Source organism: Anticarsia gemmatalis, chromosome 20, assembly GCF_050436995.1.
Source record: "Anticarsia gemmatalis isolate Benzon Research Colony breed Stoneville strain chromosome 20, ilAntGemm2 primary, whole genome shotgun sequence".
Taxonomy (NCBI): domain Eukaryota; kingdom Metazoa; phylum Arthropoda; class Insecta; order Lepidoptera; family Erebidae; genus Anticarsia; species Anticarsia gemmatalis.
This window is the reverse complement of record NC_134764.1, coordinates 8,263,097-8,283,577: the sequence shown is the minus strand read 5'-3', so window position 1 is coordinate 8,283,577 and position 20,481 is coordinate 8,263,097. Positions and strand designations below refer to the sequence as shown.

General features: G+C 39.1%; 2 protein-coding genes across 3 annotated transcripts in view; one reads left to right on the top strand and one right to left on the bottom strand.

Moving 5' to 3' along the window:
* The window catches only part of LOC142981421 (Fanconi anemia group J protein homolog), a 61,057-nt gene that overhangs the window by 37,275 nt on the left and 3,301 nt on the right, over nt 1-20,481 (top strand). Inside the window, exons 4-16 of one of the 2 annotated variants that reach the window (XM_076127331.1) lie at nt 7,981-8,076; nt 10,574-10,715; nt 12,469-12,658; nt 13,036-13,269; nt 14,083-14,202; nt 14,545-14,630; nt 15,076-15,203; nt 16,744-16,857; nt 17,306-17,376; nt 17,978-18,151; nt 18,559-18,728; nt 19,466-19,559; nt 20,001-20,114. In XM_076127331.1, coding sequence (XP_075983446.1) covers nt 7,981-8,076; nt 10,574-10,715; nt 12,469-12,658; nt 13,036-13,269; nt 14,083-14,202; nt 14,545-14,630; nt 15,076-15,203; nt 16,744-16,857; nt 17,306-17,376; nt 17,978-18,151; nt 18,559-18,728; nt 19,466-19,559; nt 20,001-20,114 — 1,733 coding nt within the window. Of the gene's footprint in view, nt 1-7,980; nt 8,077-10,573; nt 10,716-12,408; nt 12,659-13,035; nt 13,270-14,082; nt 14,203-14,544; nt 14,631-15,075; nt 15,204-16,743; nt 16,858-17,305; nt 17,377-17,977; nt 18,152-18,558; nt 18,729-19,465; nt 19,560-20,000; nt 20,115-20,481 lie in introns of both variants that reach the window. The other variant, XM_076127330.1, reaches the window with a different exon arrangement.
* On the bottom strand, nt 3,529-7,259 carry LOC142981423 (putative fatty acid-binding protein). The gene is made up of 4 exons (XM_076127334.1): nt 7,179-7,259; nt 5,678-5,847; nt 5,253-5,363; nt 3,529-4,527 (listed from the first exon to the last, which is right to left on the bottom strand). The coding sequence occupies exons 1-4, from the start codon at nt 7,249-7,251 to the stop codon at nt 4,471-4,473; spliced, it is 411 nt and encodes a 136-aa protein (XP_075983449.1). The 5' UTR covers nt 7,252-7,259; the 3' UTR covers nt 3,529-4,470.

Below are 20,481 nucleotides of genomic sequence, written 5' to 3'. Positions count from 1 at the left end.
ATGTTGCAATAGTTTCTATGAGTTGAAAGCATTTTTTGCTAATACTGTCCAACTGACGAGCTCAAGCCGAGCCATTTTTTTTTAACTTCAAAATCAATAAGGTCATAATCATCAGTCGTTTTTTCTGCCCTTAATTTGTTGTTTTGTGTATTTTCAGTAATGTTTCAATTAATGTCCTAAGTTTCAAAACTATGGTTTTTATACATAAAATTCTCTTAAACTTAACAAACAGGGTATTGTAACCTTTTAAATTCTCATCTCGTTCAAGATCCGTATAATAATTAAGTATTATGTGTACAAACGCGATAGTTTAAAACCTTTAATAGGCTACTAATTTTCAAAAACATCCATCCAGAGTTATAAGTTTGAACACGAGCTTCACCGCGCAATATCTAGTATCAAATACACTGAATTAAGTGATGTGTTTCCGTCAATTTATTATAGGCCTATAGCAATGCTCACCCTTTCTGTATGTTAAATGTTATTACAAATAGGGTCTTAAAGACATTATTCGCGAAATAATATGTTCAACTATTTGTATTTGTATTAATTTGTAGTGTCTTGTTATGTGTTTTCTGTTGCTTTTATATTTCGACAAATTAGTAGAGAGCCTTGTATGCAAGGTTCTCGGGTAGTTGAAGTTTACAAAGTTTAGAATTTGGTACTTCTTATGCCCGGTTTCTGATGATTTAGCAGTGGATTATCTATTCAATAGCGTTTACTATATGAGTTTAAACGCTATTGAATAGATAAACTATCGCTACATGTACCTCAAAAACCGGAGGTTAGACTAGTCTCTGAGATGCTTATGCAGCTAATTATGAATGATTGAATTCTAGAAACTATAGGAAACGTTTCTCTGCTGATATAATTCATTGATAAATCGAATCAAATAGTCTTAAATGTACATTTTGTTACCAAATTCTTTACTTGAGGAATAATTTCGCCGTGTTTTTGACAGATTGCATGGAGAATTTTAAATTATTTTTTATACATAAACATACAGTATTTGTCGTACTAATTTATACAGCACAACAAATATCGACTTAACATTTTCAAAAATACGACCGTATACTAGTTTTTATCCGTCAACAATTAAGTGTTTTTAATTAAGATATATTTATGCAAATACCTTATCGCTAGTTTCTATCGTTTGAGAGCTAAGACCTGAAATCAAAACTGGTCAAGTCGATATATTTGCATACGCCTCTATGGATATTTTTTAAAACTCCGAAACCAAAGTGGTTTCTTCTTGATGTACCTATTTAAGGAAAATCTTAAACCTATATGAAGGAAGGACGGAAGGATAGGAACTGAATAAGAAATCGACCTGCTACGCTTCCTGCGTAAACATTAGTAGCTACAATTACTGATAAAATGTAATGAATTTAACTCATTACTGTCTATTGTCCGTGGATTTTTTATTGGACGTGTTTAGGCATTGAGTACACCACGCTGACCAATTGTGGATTAAAGACTTTACATCCCTACAAGAACTATTTTAGAAATCTATCGACTATACGTGTTTTGATCCCAATGTTTTCCTTTACGACTATAACAAGTGATCATTATTATACACAAATACAGTACAAAGCAACAAAACCGAGTCTTTACATCCATACCTAAAGTAAGGTACACAAAAAGTGAAAACGTGACATTTCCCTTCTACATTTAGCCACCTAAACCGTTTGCAAACAGCATTGAGACCGGGACGCGAGTAAATGAACGAGGGGCCGGAGGGGGGGTCCTAAACAAAAGGTGCGATGCCCCCCCCCACCCACTGCCACATCGACCCGAGCCGAAGGGTGGTGGATGTGGTGACCATGGTACCACTCGCGTTTTTATCTTGGGATAATTTACTTACTTTTAAACAACCGTAGACGTTTAAACGAGTGTCTAAAGTGCTATTGAGGGCAAAACTTCGGCTACATTAAACATACACTATCTATATTTTCGGCTTATCATTTTATGAACTGATTTGCTAGTTTTGCTGTCACCTTTAAAAACGCTGAACTATTTTTGCGTAAACTGGTGCTTCCTTTTCATGAATTAATTCGTTTAGACGCATAAAAATTGTAGTGCCTTAGCACTTTACATGCGTTATTTATTGTCTTGTCAGGATATTCTCAGCAGCAATCATTCTCTACATACATAATTGGAGACCGCAACTATTGTGATTTAGAAAATAACTGCCTCTGTGGCGCGATCGGTAGTATATGCGACTGCGGTGCGAGAGGTCTCGGGTTCGAATCCTGGGTCGGGCCAAAAAGTCTTTTCTGAGATTTTCTGTTAAGAATTTCTTAGAGATTGCCCGGAGTTAGGAAGTTGAGGTCGAAGACCTCCGTGCCTCGGAGAGCACGTAAAGCCGTCGGTCCTGCGCCTGACCTCTCACTGGTTGTGTCGGTTATTCGTCCCACCAAACTATGAGAGTGATGGAGTAGAGAGTGTACCTGTGTATTGTGCACACACTTGGACACTATAAACAAAGTCCTGCACAGATGGCCAGGTTCAATGAAACTGACCGCCGTAGCCGTATACCGGCTAGGAGGACATTATTATTTAGAAAAGTTGTTAATGATTATATCCAGCCTCTCATCTTGGCCTCGTGTCTATTTATCTCTTTTAACTATAACATACGTAGCAAAAACTATATTTGTTATTTCGCCTAAAAGCTGATATTTCGTCAATTTTGTTTGAGTAGTTGTTAATCACCGGTGTTCCAATAGGGGCTACAGTCACAGTTCACATCATTCCAAACTGCGACTCTTCCTCCAAAAACTACATATTTAACTAACTCTCACACATACTGTTTGTTTATTGAGAAAATCAAGTAAAAATACAAATTGTCCTGCTAGTACAGTTATAATGTACACACTAGTCGGCCGGGGTGGTTGTGCTTTTTCGCAGCGCGTGTCACTTGTGCGGAGGGCGCGGGCGCGGCGGCCGACACTGCGGGCGTCGGGATCCGGCGTCCGGGCGCCGTTGCCATGGCGACGACACCGCGACACCCCACACACCCCTACCCACCCCAATCAAACTCAACGACAAGCCAAAAGCACCCTTAACAACAACTACATACGAACCATTGCTCACTTATATACTAGACACATAAGGGGTCGACTACATAAGACAGTACGGTCAGGCGATGTAAATAACGCGAGATAACTTGAGAGGGTCTAATGGAATAGGGAATCGTGTTTTGGAAAGTGCCCCGGAGAGAATGTTCTGGGTTGTTAGCTCACGATAAGGGCCACCATCCATGTTAAGTGAAAGTCGATATGGGGATTAAGTTTGCCGAAATTTGATTATACAAACGTTCCTTTCATAGTTGATAAATTGAGATTTATAAAGTAATTGTGCTCTTTCGTTGGGGGTTGTTTAATGGTTAACTTTATGGAAATATTTTATTCATCAGTTTCGGCTAGATTATTTGCACAGACATGTCTACTTATTGACCAAATTGATTCTATCTAAAGGTGATACCGACCGTTGAAGAGAAAAATAACAAACAAGTAATAGTTTCGAATATTTATTTTGATAAAATGGTTACGATCATTTTATTACTACAGCTCTCTGTAATGTTTACAGAAAAACTGCAGAATACTAAAAAATACTATTTGTGTTTAACGGGCAGTTTAACATGTATTTTGGAGATTGAAATAGTTTAACCAATAAACTTTTTACTGTCCTTTGAGCCTACTCGTTCATAATAAATCATTTTAGCACAATAATTCTACCTTATTTTACGCATAGCATTGTTTACCTACTGCTTTCATTATTAAAACTACTAGTGACTAGAGTTATTTATATTTACAAGCATACGATTATGAAATAATAATAACATTAGATGTACAATTACTGTGTTCCGTGCTTACACGCTAAGCACTGAAAAGTTTTGCAGTATTTTGTCACTTTCAAACTGTGTATTGAAAAAGATTACTTTAACTTATCAGAACTTACACGGCGTACCTTGCTATGAAATTAGCAACTTTATTACGTGATATGGCTTTACAACTGAATTTTCAATACGACGCTGTCCCACTGCTGGACAAGGGCTTCCTCCCAAACAAGGTCTCTTAGGTCTTGAGTCCATCACGCTGGCCGAGTGCGGGTTAGGAAGGAGCGAGGCTTTGTTGTATGTTCTCAAGAAATGTATGTTTTCCTTCACCGTTAGAGCAAGTGATAATTTTTAATACATATGTAACTGCAAAGTCATTGGTGTGTTGCCTCGGGTTTGAACCATCGCCGACCACTTGCGTGGGAAGTGCCAATATAAAACACTATGCTATCACTGATTTTTTTACTCACTTACAAAAAATACATAAACAAAAATACTTATTTTTTATATTCTACTACATGAATATGAAATAAAAATCATCGCTCCTATCGTACCATCTAGCAAATAACAAATTTATTTTGTCAAGTAGTATAGATTAGCCGTTTCTGACGGCTGTACCTACTCATCTTGAATTATTCAGCAACATAATATCTCTTGACCGTCTTGCTTAGACCCTCCGCGGTTGTTGTCTGTAACAAATATCAATTATAATTATGAATAAAATATACTTAAAAACAAATAAAATCCTCGCGTTGACTACAAAATTGCTTCTAATAGTTTCTACATTGAATACAAGCGGAGTAAAATACGTGTCGAATATAAATAAAATCGGATCGTCGTCTGGAACATGGTAAAATTCTCATTGAAATGTAGCCTAATTTTTGATACTCTCCTCAAATATCTGCATACGCTCAAAAATTAACTCAGTAGTTTAACCGAACAGACAGTTTCCGAACTTCTGCGTTTATATTACTAGATTGGGCCCGCGTCTCCGCCCCCTTGAAAAGGTTTCCTAAGATAAAAAACATACTCTACGTACTAATCTACATTATAAACTATTTGTTTCGGCACACAGAGTATTTTTAAAATCCATCCTATAGTGTTAATATTTGTACTATTATTTAGTGGTTTGGTTTTCAAATTCAAATTCAAATTATATTTATTTGCAGAAAATATGGTACAAGAGGTGGTTTACAATATATGTAAATTAGTTGGTAGCACATATTTTGTCATGAAGAAGACATGCCAATATTAAGCACGCATTAAGCGTATCTACATATTTCTAAAACTTATATTAATTGATACTTTAATATCTAATATATTCTTTTTTTATTTTTAGCGCCAGAGTAACAAACATTTTCAAAAACTTTCTTATTTATAATATTAATAGTAGGTACCTATTATGTATACTTACCGTGGTCATACTATCAGCGTGGAATTCTCTCACATGCGTCGATTCTCTTCCATCAGAATCTATTTGTTTATGTGTCATTGTATTACCTTCTATCGTTATAACTGATTTCACCTGAAAACAAACGAACTTTCTTAACAAATCAACGTTAATGGTTATCCAAACGTTTATTCTTGGTAGATAGTACCTAAAGACATTAACATAATAAATAATATATCAACTATTGCAATAATTTCTGTAGTTAATTCAATGGTGTCAATAACAAACATACAAAACTTTTTAAATTATAAGACATACAAAGTATAAATTAAGTTTAAAAAATTAACAATTTCTCAAATAAAATCCCGTTCAAATCGATCCATCTATTTCTGAGAAAAGCCAAAACAAACAGACAAAATCCCATCTAATTATTTATTTCTTATCCTTACCTTAACTCCATCGGGTCTCAGCTCTTCAAACTCAACCCCACATTCGAAAACGATGGTAGAACAAGCCAACGGAGATACGAAATTAAAACTGTAGGTATTATCCTCGTTACGGGTTAACTGTACCGTCTGTTTGAGGGTTAACGCCACCTTTCGTGCGATGTAGCCCAAACCTGGAGACAAAAAAGACCATTCTATTAATACTAGGTATCCTATTATGGAAACCTAACTCGCTGTTACACTGTTTTTTAAGTGAAACTAATCAGAGGATTAATTCAAATTGCTTTCGTTTTAAATCAACGTTTGATCACGCGCTAGTAATTTAAAACTATGATTTCGACACAGCTCAAATCCTATTGAATTCGTGTTTGAGGATCATAAGCCGTCATTTAAAAAATATTTGAAATACTGCTGTACGTAAAAAGTTCACTAGGAATAAGTAAATAAATAGATTTAACCATTTAATGTCCCACTGCTGGGAAAGAATGAGGAGCGATTTTGTCCGAAGATCTGTTATAATCTCTCAGGTATGCAAGGTTGCATCACGATGTTTTCCTTCGCTTTTGGGACAAATATAAATTATTTCTAATACACACGTAAAAGTCATTGGTATGTTGCCTCGAGTACGAACCCTATACTATTAGAAATATGGAGCTCATCTTTTTTTCTATGCGGCTTTATATTGATTTGAAAAATAAGTGTAATTAGCCTACATTCGATGCTTTTTAACGTTTTATTTAGAGTAGGAATAATCGTTCATCGACATTTTGTGTGACAATATTAACGACCATTTGTCCTCTGTTATCAAAATATATATTGTTTTCGTGATTAAGTAAGTAATATTAATTACTTTAACGTCATCAACTAATTTCGCTACAAAACAATACACTATAAAGAACTAGAGATAATCACTGCACTGTTATTGCACTAAATCGTAGCTTAAAATACTAAAAACAACATCAAATTATGCCTATTTTCATAAGGGTACCAAAAACTGGCAATTGGTACGATACTTACAAACTTCCCTTGCCTCATTCGCATGCATACAACAAAACATTTATGTTATTATTTGATTGCAATCCATATATTTAATACAATATGTGTTACTTAATTCCGTGTATTCAGAGGCCCAATTTTTCTCAGTACTACGAGTAGTCAGTCAACCAAAATAAGATGTATGCGCGCGCGATATTTTTATATAAACTTTTTTTTATATTGGAACGAGATCGGCTGTCAATCCGAATAATATTTCAAATAATTTTTATTACCACTAGGTAACTGCATATGTTATAAAAATTTACTACACTTTACTTTTACCCCTCGAAAATATGCGTGGCAATGAAAATAGAACTCATTCAGAGTTATTTCAGGTTATGTAAACTGAATTTTGCATACAGATTCTGATTTGTATGCAAAATTCCAATCGAATGCATCCAGTATTTTCGCGTAATGATAATTTAAAACAAACATACAAAAAATTATCCAATACAAAGTAAAAACTCACCAATGTATATAAAATAATCTTCTAAGTTCTCTGAGTTAGCAAGAAGATATTTTTTATTCAGAAATTCGTCCATGTCACACGGCGCACAGACATTAAATGATATGAAACATTATCTGTGACCGATAACTGTTATCATATACATATCTGGAAACCGTTATCGCCGTTTAATTTATTTCGTCACATATTATTTACGAAGAGGCATGCTCTGCATGTTTTCTATACATTATTTATTTATTTATTTATTCGTAGAGGTACAATAGCTTAATCTTATTTGACAATAAGTTTGAGTGTATAACTTAAAGCCAATTTTAGGTCTTCACTTTTAGTTGCACAATTATAAAAATATATAGCGTTCTTTAAGTAAGTTTAAGATATTAACAAAAAACAAAAATAAGAAAGCGGGCTTAGAGTATAAGTATTGCTCCCGAATGTTTCGAAACTAACAGACGAAGTTTAGTTATTATTATAATATTAGGCAGAGTATTAGAGACACGGTTGTCCAAACAATTTAAGTACATGGTCTGGTCTGCTCCTGACACGATCATACTATTGAACTTTAATAAGATCTCATAGTTTCGATGATTACTTTGTGCTAGACCGGGCGGCCAAAATGAGCGTTTTTGACATATTTGCCATAGTTTTCTAATGCCTAAGTTACATATTTTAAAAGGGTATGAACTGTTTTTTTTTTCGGGAATGTGTACTCTATCTCTGTAACTGTCTTTATGTCGGTACAGTATCCGAACTTTTATACGTAGTTTGTTACTAAAAGTTTGTAAATTAATCCGGCTTATCTTTGCAGGTGACAGGAGCATATATCAAAATCCAGTAAATGAGGGGGAGTCATCATCATCTCCTTACAAGCGGCCAGCTCCATCCAAGAGCGACCTCGACGACAGTAAGCACAATACTCCGGTCCTATCTACTCTTATCAACTACCAAGTGTGTTAGACGTATAGCACACTACAAATCCTACTAATATTATAAATGCGAAAGTTTGTGAGAATGTATGGATGTATATTTGTTTGTTTGTTACTCTTTCACGCAAATACTACTACTGTTTATTTGCGTGAAAGTTACTAGTTTTTGGCGTGTTTTAAAACGTTTAAATTAACTTTTGTTATAAATCGATTCAGGATTTTTTGCGAGAGTTACATACTACGCACATTTTATAATTTAGCATTACATAAAGTATTTATGTTTGTAGCTGTACGCCTTATGTTATAATTCTTTAATGTCGTTACAATTTCTTTATTCCATAACTATCTTAATTGATCTTTGGTTTAGTACCTACCAGGGGCGTAGCTTTTGTGAAAAATCTTTACCGCCAAACAATATAAGGGCCCCAAAAGTATTTTTTTATACGGGATCCCGCCAATGCACGCTACGCCACTGGTACCTACCTACTTTCGCCAATGTTTTATCAATATCAAACAAATCTTCGGACCTAGCTTAGAAACAAATGAAACCACGGTAAGAAAGACTTCAAAATTGTATGCGACGACGTTTAATTTTCAATGAATTATAGAAACGATGCAACTGTAACGGAGGGAGTAAAAGTAATTATAAACAGTGTAACGAGTAACGAGTGTAATGACAATGTCTCAGGGGCCGTGTGTGAAGGAATGCGTGTTCATAATGCTGTTCATTAGTCAGACAGTCTAGCCTCATTGTTTCCTCGGAATTAAACCGGAACACGTTCAGCCTACGTTACGCCATACGCTTCACTTTTATTATCTAACAAATTGACTCATAATTTTCAACCTAAATCATATTAATTATATTCGTTAAACTATAAAAAACCAAAGAACTGCGTTCTGTAGGCCTAATTTTAGTACGATTAATAGTTTGGCCAATGTTTTTCTAATTTGTTGACAGATAGCAAAAACTTAGTTATAATTTGGTGAATTATTTCAATCATTCTTCATTCTTTCGTTTCTCTTTATATGTAATTTTAAGTGGTGATATCAGCATCTGTCAACCGTTTAGGCCTACTTTTACCATTAACTTAGATGTATTTTAACCCGTGTTTGTCCCACGTCTGAGAAAGGATCTCCTCCCTAATGAGGAATGGGCTAGGCCTTGAGTCCACCAAGCTGGCCTAGTGTGGTTTGGGGACTATGCATGCCCTCAAAAATTGTGTTAAACAACTTTAAGCGTGAAAGATTTCATCTAGTGAATGCAATCCCGATCCCGCGGGATCCCGATCTCGCGAGATCCCGTGTATTTTTTCGGGATCAATCCCGAAGCATAATATGACGAGATCCCGTTCGGGATTGTCGGAGAGGGCATTTTCAGCAGCTGGCTACATTGCAATAGACTTAAGATGCCGATTAGAAGCTCGTACTATTGATACACTTTGTATTTTAAGAGGCTTCTTTCAAAATGCCATGTGATTACTTTTTATTTTGATCTCCTGGAGCTACACCTACTTTTTTGATTATGTTCATGTTATTACACCTGTTAATTATGTTACGTTGTTAGTATTATTAAAAAACAAAGGCTTTTATTTTCTTTCAAATAATATTTTATTGCATTCACCACACTATCACACACATATTACATTAAACAAGCCGTTCGAATTGTATTAGTTTTACTTACTAGACGGGATCCCGAAAATCTCGGGATCCCGCGGGATTGATATTTCTGATCGCGAGGGATCTCGAGTTGACGATCTCGAGTCGGGATTGCATTCCCTAATTTCATCACGTATTCCTTCAACGTTTTTATTAGGTACATTTAAAATATGTGTTAACGAGTTGGTAAATGTCGCAACGTAAGCTCATTGTACATCGTAGTTTATAATGCGCCGGCAAGACAAAGGACAGGCGGATCGTGGAGCTATGTACTAGCTATGACATTTCCGGAATTGTATTAGGGATGCCGGAGACGCGGCGTGCATTAGTTATACTTGTGTATAATTCGCTGAAGGGTTAACTACGAGTTAATGTGGAATAAACGACTGTTTAAAAGTTGTAGTAATCTTACTGACGTTATAAAAGTGCAAGTTTGTATGTTTGTATGATGTGTGTTACTCAATCACGCAAAAAGAACTGAATGGATTTAGATTACCTAAATGCCTAAGTCTTTTTATTTATTTTAAATTTTAAGGCATTTTCAGTTACCCCCAACTTACACTTGACCAGCGTGATGAATTCAAGGCCTTATTAGCCTTTGTCATTCTAGAAGAACCTTGTCCACCATACAATAATGTGTTAAAACAAAAAATATGAGCTACCTTGCTACTAACGCACAGACGCGACAAATTTATGTCACTCTTCTTTTTACTGGCACTTGGCCAGCAAGGCCTACTCCCTCCCTCGTTCGTGAAGAGACCCATGCCGAGCAGTGGGACTTCCATGGGTTAAAGAATAAGTTGATGACTTGCTCTCCAGGTACCACGGAAGGTCTGGTGAGCATCCACAAGAAGGCCCGCCATGGCTCCGTGGAACGTGAAGGTGACTGCACTATGACTTTACCGGTCACACCTGAGAAACCTATACCAAATGATAAACAAGAAACACCTGAAGAAGTACGGTATGTATATCATAGAACATTATTGTATTATAGTCCGATAACTTAGTCACTTTGTAGTCAGAAGCTTGAAAGCCTGACAACCAGTCTTACCGACGGGTATCGTGTTATAACTGGGTTGTAGAGGTCTAATAGGCATTCGTTAAATTAATTATCGCTTTAGTAGGAATATAAGTGGAAATACCACGTAATTATGCAGTTTTGAATGAGAAATGATTTTTAGGAAGGTGTTGGGTTAATTTTTTATAAATCGGAACCAAAATCCGACGAAAATTTAGATCTGAATACATGCATGCACGAATCATTTAGTTATTAATGCTTGTGGAAATAATGGAACGTTTTTTTTTAAAACGCTGAACAGTTTTTAGTGAGAATGAATGCATGTTTATTTTTTTATTTGTCATTGTGGGAGCAGAATCTGTTGAGAATTGTTATTATAATAATATAAATTGGGGATTACTGTACAAACTGGGTGAGTGTGCTGTGGGATGAGCATGCAAACATTATAATGTGCTTACATATTTCTTATATTGTACTTATTTTTTAAAGAATAATGTAGCCATCGATTTTTAATAGTATTAATTGATATTAGTTTTGGTATACATTCATTTATTATTTAAATAATTTTGTAGCCGCTTTTTTCTTGTATGCCATGAGCCTCGCTTGAAGGTAATTTAGTTTAGTCTAGACGTCGAATAAAAATAATAAAATAGTCGAATGATAAAAATATTTGACTCCCAGCGTCAACTTTATGCATGCTATACATGCATTATATCACGCCTTTTCTCATAGGGTTAGACAGGAATCAAAGAATTCCACTTGGTACGATCCGTACAAACTTCATCCAACTTCAAATGCATATAGCTGCATACAAATATAGCATATATTTCATTAAAATTATAACAGTAGTAGCAAAAACAGATATGAAACCATGTGTTATATGAGTATAGAAACTCCTATATTTATTTTAAACTCTGCTTACCTCTGTGGGAAAATGGCATGATTTTATATGTATATAATAAGTATCCGTCTCCGTGCCTCGGAGAGCACGTAAAGCCGTCGGTCCTGCGCCTGACCTCTCACTGGTCGTGTCGGTTATCCGTCCCACCAAACTATGAGAGTGATGGAATAGAGAGTGTACCTGTGTATTGTGCACACACTTGGACACTATAAACAAAGTCCTGCACAGATGGCCAGTTTCAATGAAACTGACCGCCGTAGCCGTATATCGGCTAGAAGGACATTATTATTATAATAAGTATAAATGTATACTTAAATAGTAGAAATGTAAGACTTAATTTGCTAAGTAGATATTACATTTGCATGTTTAATATAAGTAGTGTCATCAACTGTGGCATCTTTACTTTGCCATATCAACTCTACCTACTGAAATATAAAGATATTTTCATAAGTAAATTTTTTATAGTTAAATTAGTAGCACTTTATCATCATCATTAGCATAGCTTTTCATACGACTATATTGAAGGCTTCAGCTGGATATCAGTATTTTACGTGGAACCACTGCCTATCGGTACTATAAAGTAGTAATATATAATATTAAACATTTAACTAAGACAAAGTTGTAATTAAATATTGTATAGGTAAAGCTACCAAAGTAAAGATTCCACAGTTGACTGTAGGTATATTATAATAGATGCATGGCGTGTTGGGTGTTAACAGTGGTGGTTGGTTACAGGAAACTGTACAGCCTGGTAGACAACCTGAGGGTCCGCACATCGATGTTTGTTGATTGCAGAGTCCCCACCATCTACTACGGCGCTAGAACACATGCACAACTGCAGCAAGTTATTAAGGAGTTTGGAAGGACTACCTACGCTAAACAAGTGACGATGAGCGTGCTCTCGAGCCGAGATAAGACCTGTATCAGAGAGTTCGACAGGAGTATTTACGCGTCACGGAATGATATGTGTCGGGCTTGTACTAAGGTAATCTTTTAATCTTTTTAACAGACTATATAAGCTTAGCCTCTCTTCTAACTAAGTTGGAATCGGCTTCAAATGGGCTGACTTGCGCATTTTTAATATAAGGTTGGATTAGTGGATACGAAGGTCGCCGCTTGCGTGTTAATTTAAAATTAAATTGAACCTTGATAGAAAATAGAAACCTGTTCTACTACCGATCTTTGACTTTCTCAAATCTGATTTTAAAATGTCTCGTTTAGCCGTGAATGCGAACACACCTACATTAAGTATAAGGCCGTAAGTCCACTCTTGTCCAGTGCAAATTAGGGGTAATAAACATGATGCTCCCTCCCCATTAGGGGCAAAAACAATTTTCTTTTAAATAAAACACATTTCCGCAGTCACTGAAAAACGATGAAATAAAAAAAGAAAATGCCAGCAGTTGCAAGTTCTACGACAATCGCAAGGCGTTGCACCACGGGAGCCTGCCGGCTGCCTTCGACATTGAAGACCTGGTCCGAGTGGGCAAGGAGAAGGTGGCCTGCCCCTTCTACGCGGCGAGGGAGATGGCTAAGACTGCCAACATTATCTTCTGCCCTTATAATTATTTACTTGATCCAAGCATCAGAAGTAGCGTAAGTAAATAATATACATCCCATATTTCGCCCTCTACAATTTTTGTACCAAACTGAACGTTTGGCGCATTGGTTAAAGTGGCCACCTCGCCACCCGCTTGTAGTGGGTTCGAATCCCACGTGGGACAAACATTTGTCTGACTACCACGAGTATCTGTCTCGAACCTGGTTGTCAATTTATTTTATCTATAAGTATGTATTTAGAATAATATAAGTATGTGTAACGCGAGAACGTTTCCGAACGTTCGCCATAACGGTTGAACATTTCCGAATGTTCGCCGGTCTCGCTCGCGTCCGGTTCCGCCACGCCATACCACGCGTCGCTCGCCGCTCGGGCAGTCAGTCGGCCTACCTCGCTCTAACGCGGCGCATACGCACGCGCTCTCGAATTTGATGGTAACTGTAACCTCTTATTGTTATCTCTTATAAGGTATTGTAATTTCTGTACAGTGTCGCCTTACTCGAATATACCTTGTTGCTACTAAACGTCTTAAGAACTTTATTTAACAACCTCCCTTATATATGTTTATTTATCAGTTATTTGGTTACTATCAATTTCTGAGTCACAATATTTATCGGCAGTAAACAAAATAGAAACAAAGTTTATAAAACTCTTCCATTAGACAACGCACAGCCAAAATTAAAGGGCTTAGAAAATTTAAATTGGGTATGAAGATTCCTTAGAAAGTGTAGAGGAGCACTTAGAGAGAATTTTTGGAAATTACCCCTAAAGGGGGTGAAATTCCAGGCGGGCAAAGCCGCGGGTGAAGAGCTAGTTCCTTTAATAAGTGAGATTGTGTTGTGTATGGACAGATGCAGATAAACCTGAAGGACAACATAGTGGTGATCGACGAGGCGCACAACGTAGAGAATGTATGTCGGGACGCCGCCTCCTTCACATTCACACAAGCCTCAATCAGCAACACTCTCAAGGTAACATCTTTATTTATCATTCTATAGCTAATTATTATTAGATACTTATATACGATACTAGTGAACGCGTATAAGTTACGAAAAATAATACTGACTTTCGTCATCTATTTTAACCCGCTAGGGGATGAAGGGGGCACCAATGACCTCAAAAGGTTATTTCATTTTATTTACTACGGCAGATTCTTATAATAAACAGTACCTACACGTTTATTCATTGATAAAATACATCAATTTCAAGATTTTTTTTGACAGAAAACCACTGCCTTGTATTCGTTTAACGTGTTAAGAAAACCGGTACACAATACACAAACTGAATTTTCAGATATTTCATGATATTTTCAGGAATTGGAGCACGTGGCTAAGTATCGTTATACAAGCGCGCCTTACATTGATGAACTGGTCATCACAATGAAATCCTGGGACGATTGGTAAACATTTTCTTTTTATTACAAAAAAAAATATCAGTTTCGACACAAGTATACTTTTATATGTTGACGATAATTTAATTTACTGCAAGAAACATACTTTTTCATTAAAATATCTGTATTCAAAGATTATGTCCTTATCCAGCACTTGCCGTATCCCAATAATTTTGTCGACTGCCTCTGTAGCGCAGTGGTTTAGGTAGCCACACTGCCACCATTGCGTCGGGAGGTCGTGGGTTCGATTTCCAAACGTAACAAATATTTGTGCGATCCACAAATACTTTGTGTCCGTTGTTTGTATGTTTTTAAAAGTCCCCGTAACACAAGAGCAATTCTTAGTGCGGGAGTAGTCTTTAAAAAAAAGATAAAAAAATTACACCTGCCTACACTTTCGAGTATAACAGGCGTGATATGTATTCTAGTGTCTTATAATAACATTGTATTTCAGGTTCAGAAATCAGAAGCCTCTGATAGCGAAGCAGCCAATGAACAATAACGAAAAAGAGCTGTGTTGGTACGTACGAGAGTTCGACAATACGTTGCAGAACCACAACATTGGCTATAGCAAATTTAAAGGTTAGTGATCAAGTTTAATATCCTTGTATAGTTTGCATACCTACGCCCGGGGGAGCGCTGGGGTATGTGGGGCTCTCCGAACCAGAAGGGCAAGGCCTACCCACTAAACCACCAAGGTGTTGCCTCCTCGCCGCTTAGTGCCGAGGCCACGGGAACGCCTTTAGGCACACATCCGCGGCCCCGACGCGGCCGTCCACAATGTGGACCCGTCCACAGTGTGGGACGACACCCCAACACACGGGTGCCGTCCCCCCACATGCCCCCTAGTGCAGTGGCCAGAAAACTCCCCCGAGTTCGCCAGCCAGGGGGCCTTCGGAAGCCGGGACAGGCCACGCGCAGATGCGCAGCATGTCCCGGCCGCCGGCGGCGGAAAGTTGTGTAGGCCGCCGCCACCTCCTCGTCGACCAACGAGCCCGAGAGTGGTAGTCTGCCCACTCCCAGGCCCTGCGGTCCCACCACCAGCCGCCATGGGTTAAGAGCCGGGTCCGACCGCCCGACCCCCGACTCCCCACGGCAGCCCCACCATTGCCGCATCACGCGGTGCGGCCCCGCCCAGTCGCGGAGGATAGGGTGCCCAGCAACGACACACTAGAACACCTCTTCCTCCGCGACTAGCCCCTCCAAAACCAGCCGGACCTACGTCGCCTCGGCCCAGCCGGCCGGCCGCTTTGGTCCCCCGGGTTAGTGCGGTACCGCCCACACAGGGAAGCGGCCTCTTCAATGGGTCTCTCTTCGCTTCACCGCGGCCGAAGTGCGCCCTCACCTCAAGGCTCACGGCTACTAAGCCCCCCCACCACAGCAAGGTGGAGACCCGTCGGAGGAGTGCATACCTATCCTGGGATTCCAATCCCAACCTTTAGTCTGCCTTTCCTTTATTTCATTATTAAATCACCAGTAGTAGACATATATTATTACATTATCTTTAAATATACCGAAGTGGTATAGGTTGACACGCATGTGGTCAACGGTTCGAACCCAAAGCAACACACCAATGACTTTTCCAAGTTATGTGTGTATTAGAAATATTAACACTTGTTCTAGGGCTCCTTCATAAACGAGGGAGAAGTCAGGCCTTGAGTCCAACGCGCTGGCCTAGTGCGCGTTGGGGACTTTGCATGTCTTCGATAAATACAAGTCATTAGGAATACATTAACTTCGAATTTCATGCGTAGGTGAATGCTTTGAATACTGAACTGATGATGTCGTCCTGGCTTTTTTCGGTTACGGCGACCATTTTCATTAAAACGAGCCAACTGTGCAGGACTTTGTTTATAGTGTCCAAGTGTGTGCATAATACACAGGTACACTCTCTATTCCTTCACTCTCATAACCCGGTGGGTCGGATAACCATCACGACCAGTGAGACGTCGGGCGCAAGATCGACGGCTTTAAGTGCTCTACAAGGCACGGAGGTCTACGACCTGAACTTCCAAATTCCGGGCAATCTCTGAGAATTTTTAACTGAAAACTCAAAAGAGACTTTCTATTGGGCTATAACTGCATGGTGTGTTAATTAATGATTATTTGTTGTATCGTGCAGAGTTCGCGGAGAACAGCTCGCTAGTATGTCGTCGACTGCGGGACGACCCGCGCACTCTGCAGGGTGTGACGCAGGAGTCCGGCGCGCTACTCGAGGGACTCGCCATCGTGCTCGGTACTGTCAGCTCAACAATTATTATTACTTTACTATAGTCTTGAAACGTAGTAGAGAGTAAAGTTGTTGCGGATGCCGATTTTTAGAAATCTACAGATGCGAATGCTTATGCAAAGTTTTCATTCCAAATATTGGTTGCGGATCCGTATGTCTGAATTAATGCGAATGTTCTGCGTTTGTGGATGCGGCTCACCCCTAGTAGAGGGCCTTGGCTTGCTTGATTTATCTAGACTCCAAAATAAAAAAGCTTTATAGAACAGGTTACCGTCAGCTGTATGATCCTGCGGGTCATTGATCATCTTAATTCTGAATTTTGTATATCTCCGCTTGCCTAGAACTGCCATACAATACTCTACTAAGTTGTACAGTTATAACCCGCGACTCCGTCCACCTACTGCCAGCATATAATAATAGAGTTAATAAATAACTGACCTGAATAAATCTACAGGTTATTTTTACCGAGAGGAGAAGCAACGTATGGATGACTACGCTCCCATACTGAAGGAGGCAGACGATAAGGTAAGTGCAGTAGTTATGTTTAAACAGATATTAAGCTTTTTTATTATTGTATTTAAAGATATTTAAAATGCATTTATTTAGTAGATTTCTAAAGGACTTTCATATGTGGTATGACATATTGACGACAATTGACCTCTTTTTATGTCCTCTTTCACATAGTCCATTCATCTTCTTTTTCGTTTTTTACTTCACTCAAGTGCTCGTTTACATTCATACCCACTCGTTTTGTAATATAGCATTCTTCTTTTTCATAATATGCCTGTGTAATCCCTTTTCGTCACGATGTTAAAGTAAACATGTCGTGAAATCTTTTCTTGGAAGGAAAAAGAGGTAGCAGAAACCATGAATATTGTGCAAATGTGACGCTTTAGGAAGGAAAAGAATGGACTTTCTAGGCTGCGGTTACTCCAAATCGGAAGATTATAGGCTACAACCGATGGGGTATAACAAAACTGAAAAATTTTGCTCCATCTCCTAACATTTAAAGTAGCAAAGGAGGAGGGTGATATGATATAAAGGATGGATCAAGCGTGTCAGCCGGTTATTAGCTGGCACCTTTCCCGCTAAGATTAAATAAGACAACACATTTTTCCTGTGTCAGTTATCCGTGCGCCTGCTGTGCCTGCACCCGGGCGTGGCCATGTCGTCCGTGGTGCGTGCGCGCAGCACCGTGCTGGCGTCGGGCACGCTGGCGCCGCGCGGGGCGCTGCACGCCGAGCTGGACGCGCCCTTCCCGCACTGCGCCGCGCCGCCACACGTCGTGCCACACAGGCGGGTACGGGGTGCACCACTATATCTACTTAATACCATGTCCAAAAGCACGGTTCTATTCTGTACGGTCCTGTCGTGTAAATGTTTGACATTTGAAATGTACAGCCAGAATAGTTCCTACGACGCCCGCTAGAGGCGCTGATCAGATTTTCATACGACATTTCTGAATTGAACTACGGAAGAGTCGAATTCGCCACGTTACCGGCGCGGTACTGAGCACCCATACCCAAAATACGCGCGAAACTCACACTCTTATAAACATAACGTTCACCGTTTAACGTTTTCGTTGTCTCTGAAAATAATGAAGGAACAAAATAGCTAATATTGAGATCTCAAATTCAAATCCTGGATCGGGCCAAAAAGTCTTTTCTAAGGCCTTTTAACCCGACTCAGGAAGAGTTGTTTGTCCAGGTGTGGGTGGGCGTGGAGTCGTCCCGGCAGTACGCGGCGGGGGACCGGCGGTCGCGGGCCGAGGCCGGCACCTCCCTGGGCGCGCTGCTGCTGCACGTGTGCCGGGTGACGCCGCACGGCGTGCTGTGCTTCCTGTCCTCCTACTCCTATATATACGACTTTATTAACACGTTAGTACTTTCTCCTATATAACAAACGAGCTGACCCGCGCAACTTCGCTTGCGTCACATAAAAGAGAATGAGTCATAATTTTCCCCGTTTTTGTAACATTTTTTACTGGTACTCTGCTTCTTTTGGTCGTAGCGTGATGATATATAGCCTATAGCCTTCCTCGATAAATGGGCTATCTAACAGTGAAGGAATTTTTCAAATCGGACCAGTAATTCCTGAGATTAGCGCGTTCAAACAAACAAACAAACTCTTCAGCTTTATAATATTAGTATAAATTAGCTTTTACCCACGACTTCGTCCGCCACCTGAATTTTCCGATGGGAATTCCCATTTTCCCGGGGTAAAAAGTAGCCTATGTCCTTTCTCAGGTATCTAAATATCTCCATGCCAAATTTCATGAAATTGGTTCGGTAGTTTAGGCGTGATTGAGTAACAGACAGACAGACAGAGAGACAGAATTACTTTCGCATTTATAATATTAGTATGGACTAGCTGACCAGCGCAACTTCGCTTACGTCACAAGCAAGAATGGGTCATAATTTTCTCCATTTTTTTAAACATTTTTCGTTGCTACTCCGCTCCTAATGTTTGTAGCGTAATGTTATATAGCGTATAGCCTTCCCCAATAAACAGGCTATCCAACAGTAAAATATTTGTTTGTTTTAACGCGCTAATCTCAGGAACTGCTGGCGCGAATTGGAGAATTCTTTGTTATGTCAATTGTGTTATATTTTAGGTGGAAACAGTCAGGCGTGTGGAAACAACTACATGATCTGAAACATGTGTTCGTTGAACAACGTGGAGCGGCTCAACATGAAGAAACTATGAAGGTACAAACACTAAATATTCCCCTGTTTGTCTGTCAATAATAATGTCTTCCTGACCGATATTCAACTTTGACTGCCTCCGTGGCGCAGTGGTTTAGGTCGCCACGTCGATACCATTGCGTCGGGAGGTCGTGGGTTCGATTCCCACACGGAGCAATTATTTATGCTTGCGTCGGGAGGTCGTGGGTTCGATTCCCACATAGAGCAATTTTATTTAAGTATGCAATTCACAAATTATTGTTTCGGGTCTGGTTGTACTATATACGCTGTTTGTAAGAGTCCCCGCGACACAAGAACAATTCTTAGTCTATTAAAAAAACAAAAAAAAAAAGACTTTTTTTACCCGACCCCGGATTCGAACCCGAGACCTCTTGCTCGGCAGTCGTATACACTACGGACCGTGCCACAGAAGCAATTAAACGATAGATAATGTAATATTTGCAGGATTATTACGAGTGTGTGGAGAGCAAGAAGGGCGCGTTGTTGTTAGCTGTGTACCGCGGGAAGGTGTCCGAGGGGATGGACTTCAGAGACAGGCAGGCACGGGCCGTCGTATGTGTATGTAACTAGTCTTTATTATGCTTGTGTTCATGAATATGTTACTGCCACAGTTGATGTCTTAATGCCATGATAAATTTCGTGAAATTTGGTTCATGAAAAAAATGCAATTTGGCTGTTTCCGTGGCACAGTGGTTAAGGTCGCCACACCTCTACCATTGGGCTCGATTCCCACATGGAACAATTATTTGTGCGATCAACAAATAGTTGTTTCGGGCCTGGTAGTACTTTGTGTCCGTTGTTTGTAAAAGTCCCCGCGACACAAGAGCAACTGTTAGTGTGTAAGTTGTCTTAAAAAAAGGAAAAAAAATGATATAGTAACGCATTTCGCTGCTTACCGCTGAGTTGGTTCCGATGAAATTTTGTT

Excerpts from the sequence above, each read along its gene's own strand:
- LOC142981423 (XM_076127334.1), bottom strand. The coding sequence starts at position 7,251 with ATGGACGAATTTCTGAATAAAAAATATCTTCTTGCTAACTCAGAGAAC. Across the intron at positions 5,848-7,178 it reads AGATTATTTTATATACATTG|GTTTGGGCTACATCGCACGA; the intron begins GTGAGTTTTTAC and ends TTTTGTCTCCAG. Across the intron at positions 4,528-5,252 it reads ACGCTGATAGTATGACCACG|ACAACAACCGCGGAGGGTCT; the intron begins GTAAGTATACAT and ends TATTTGTTACAG.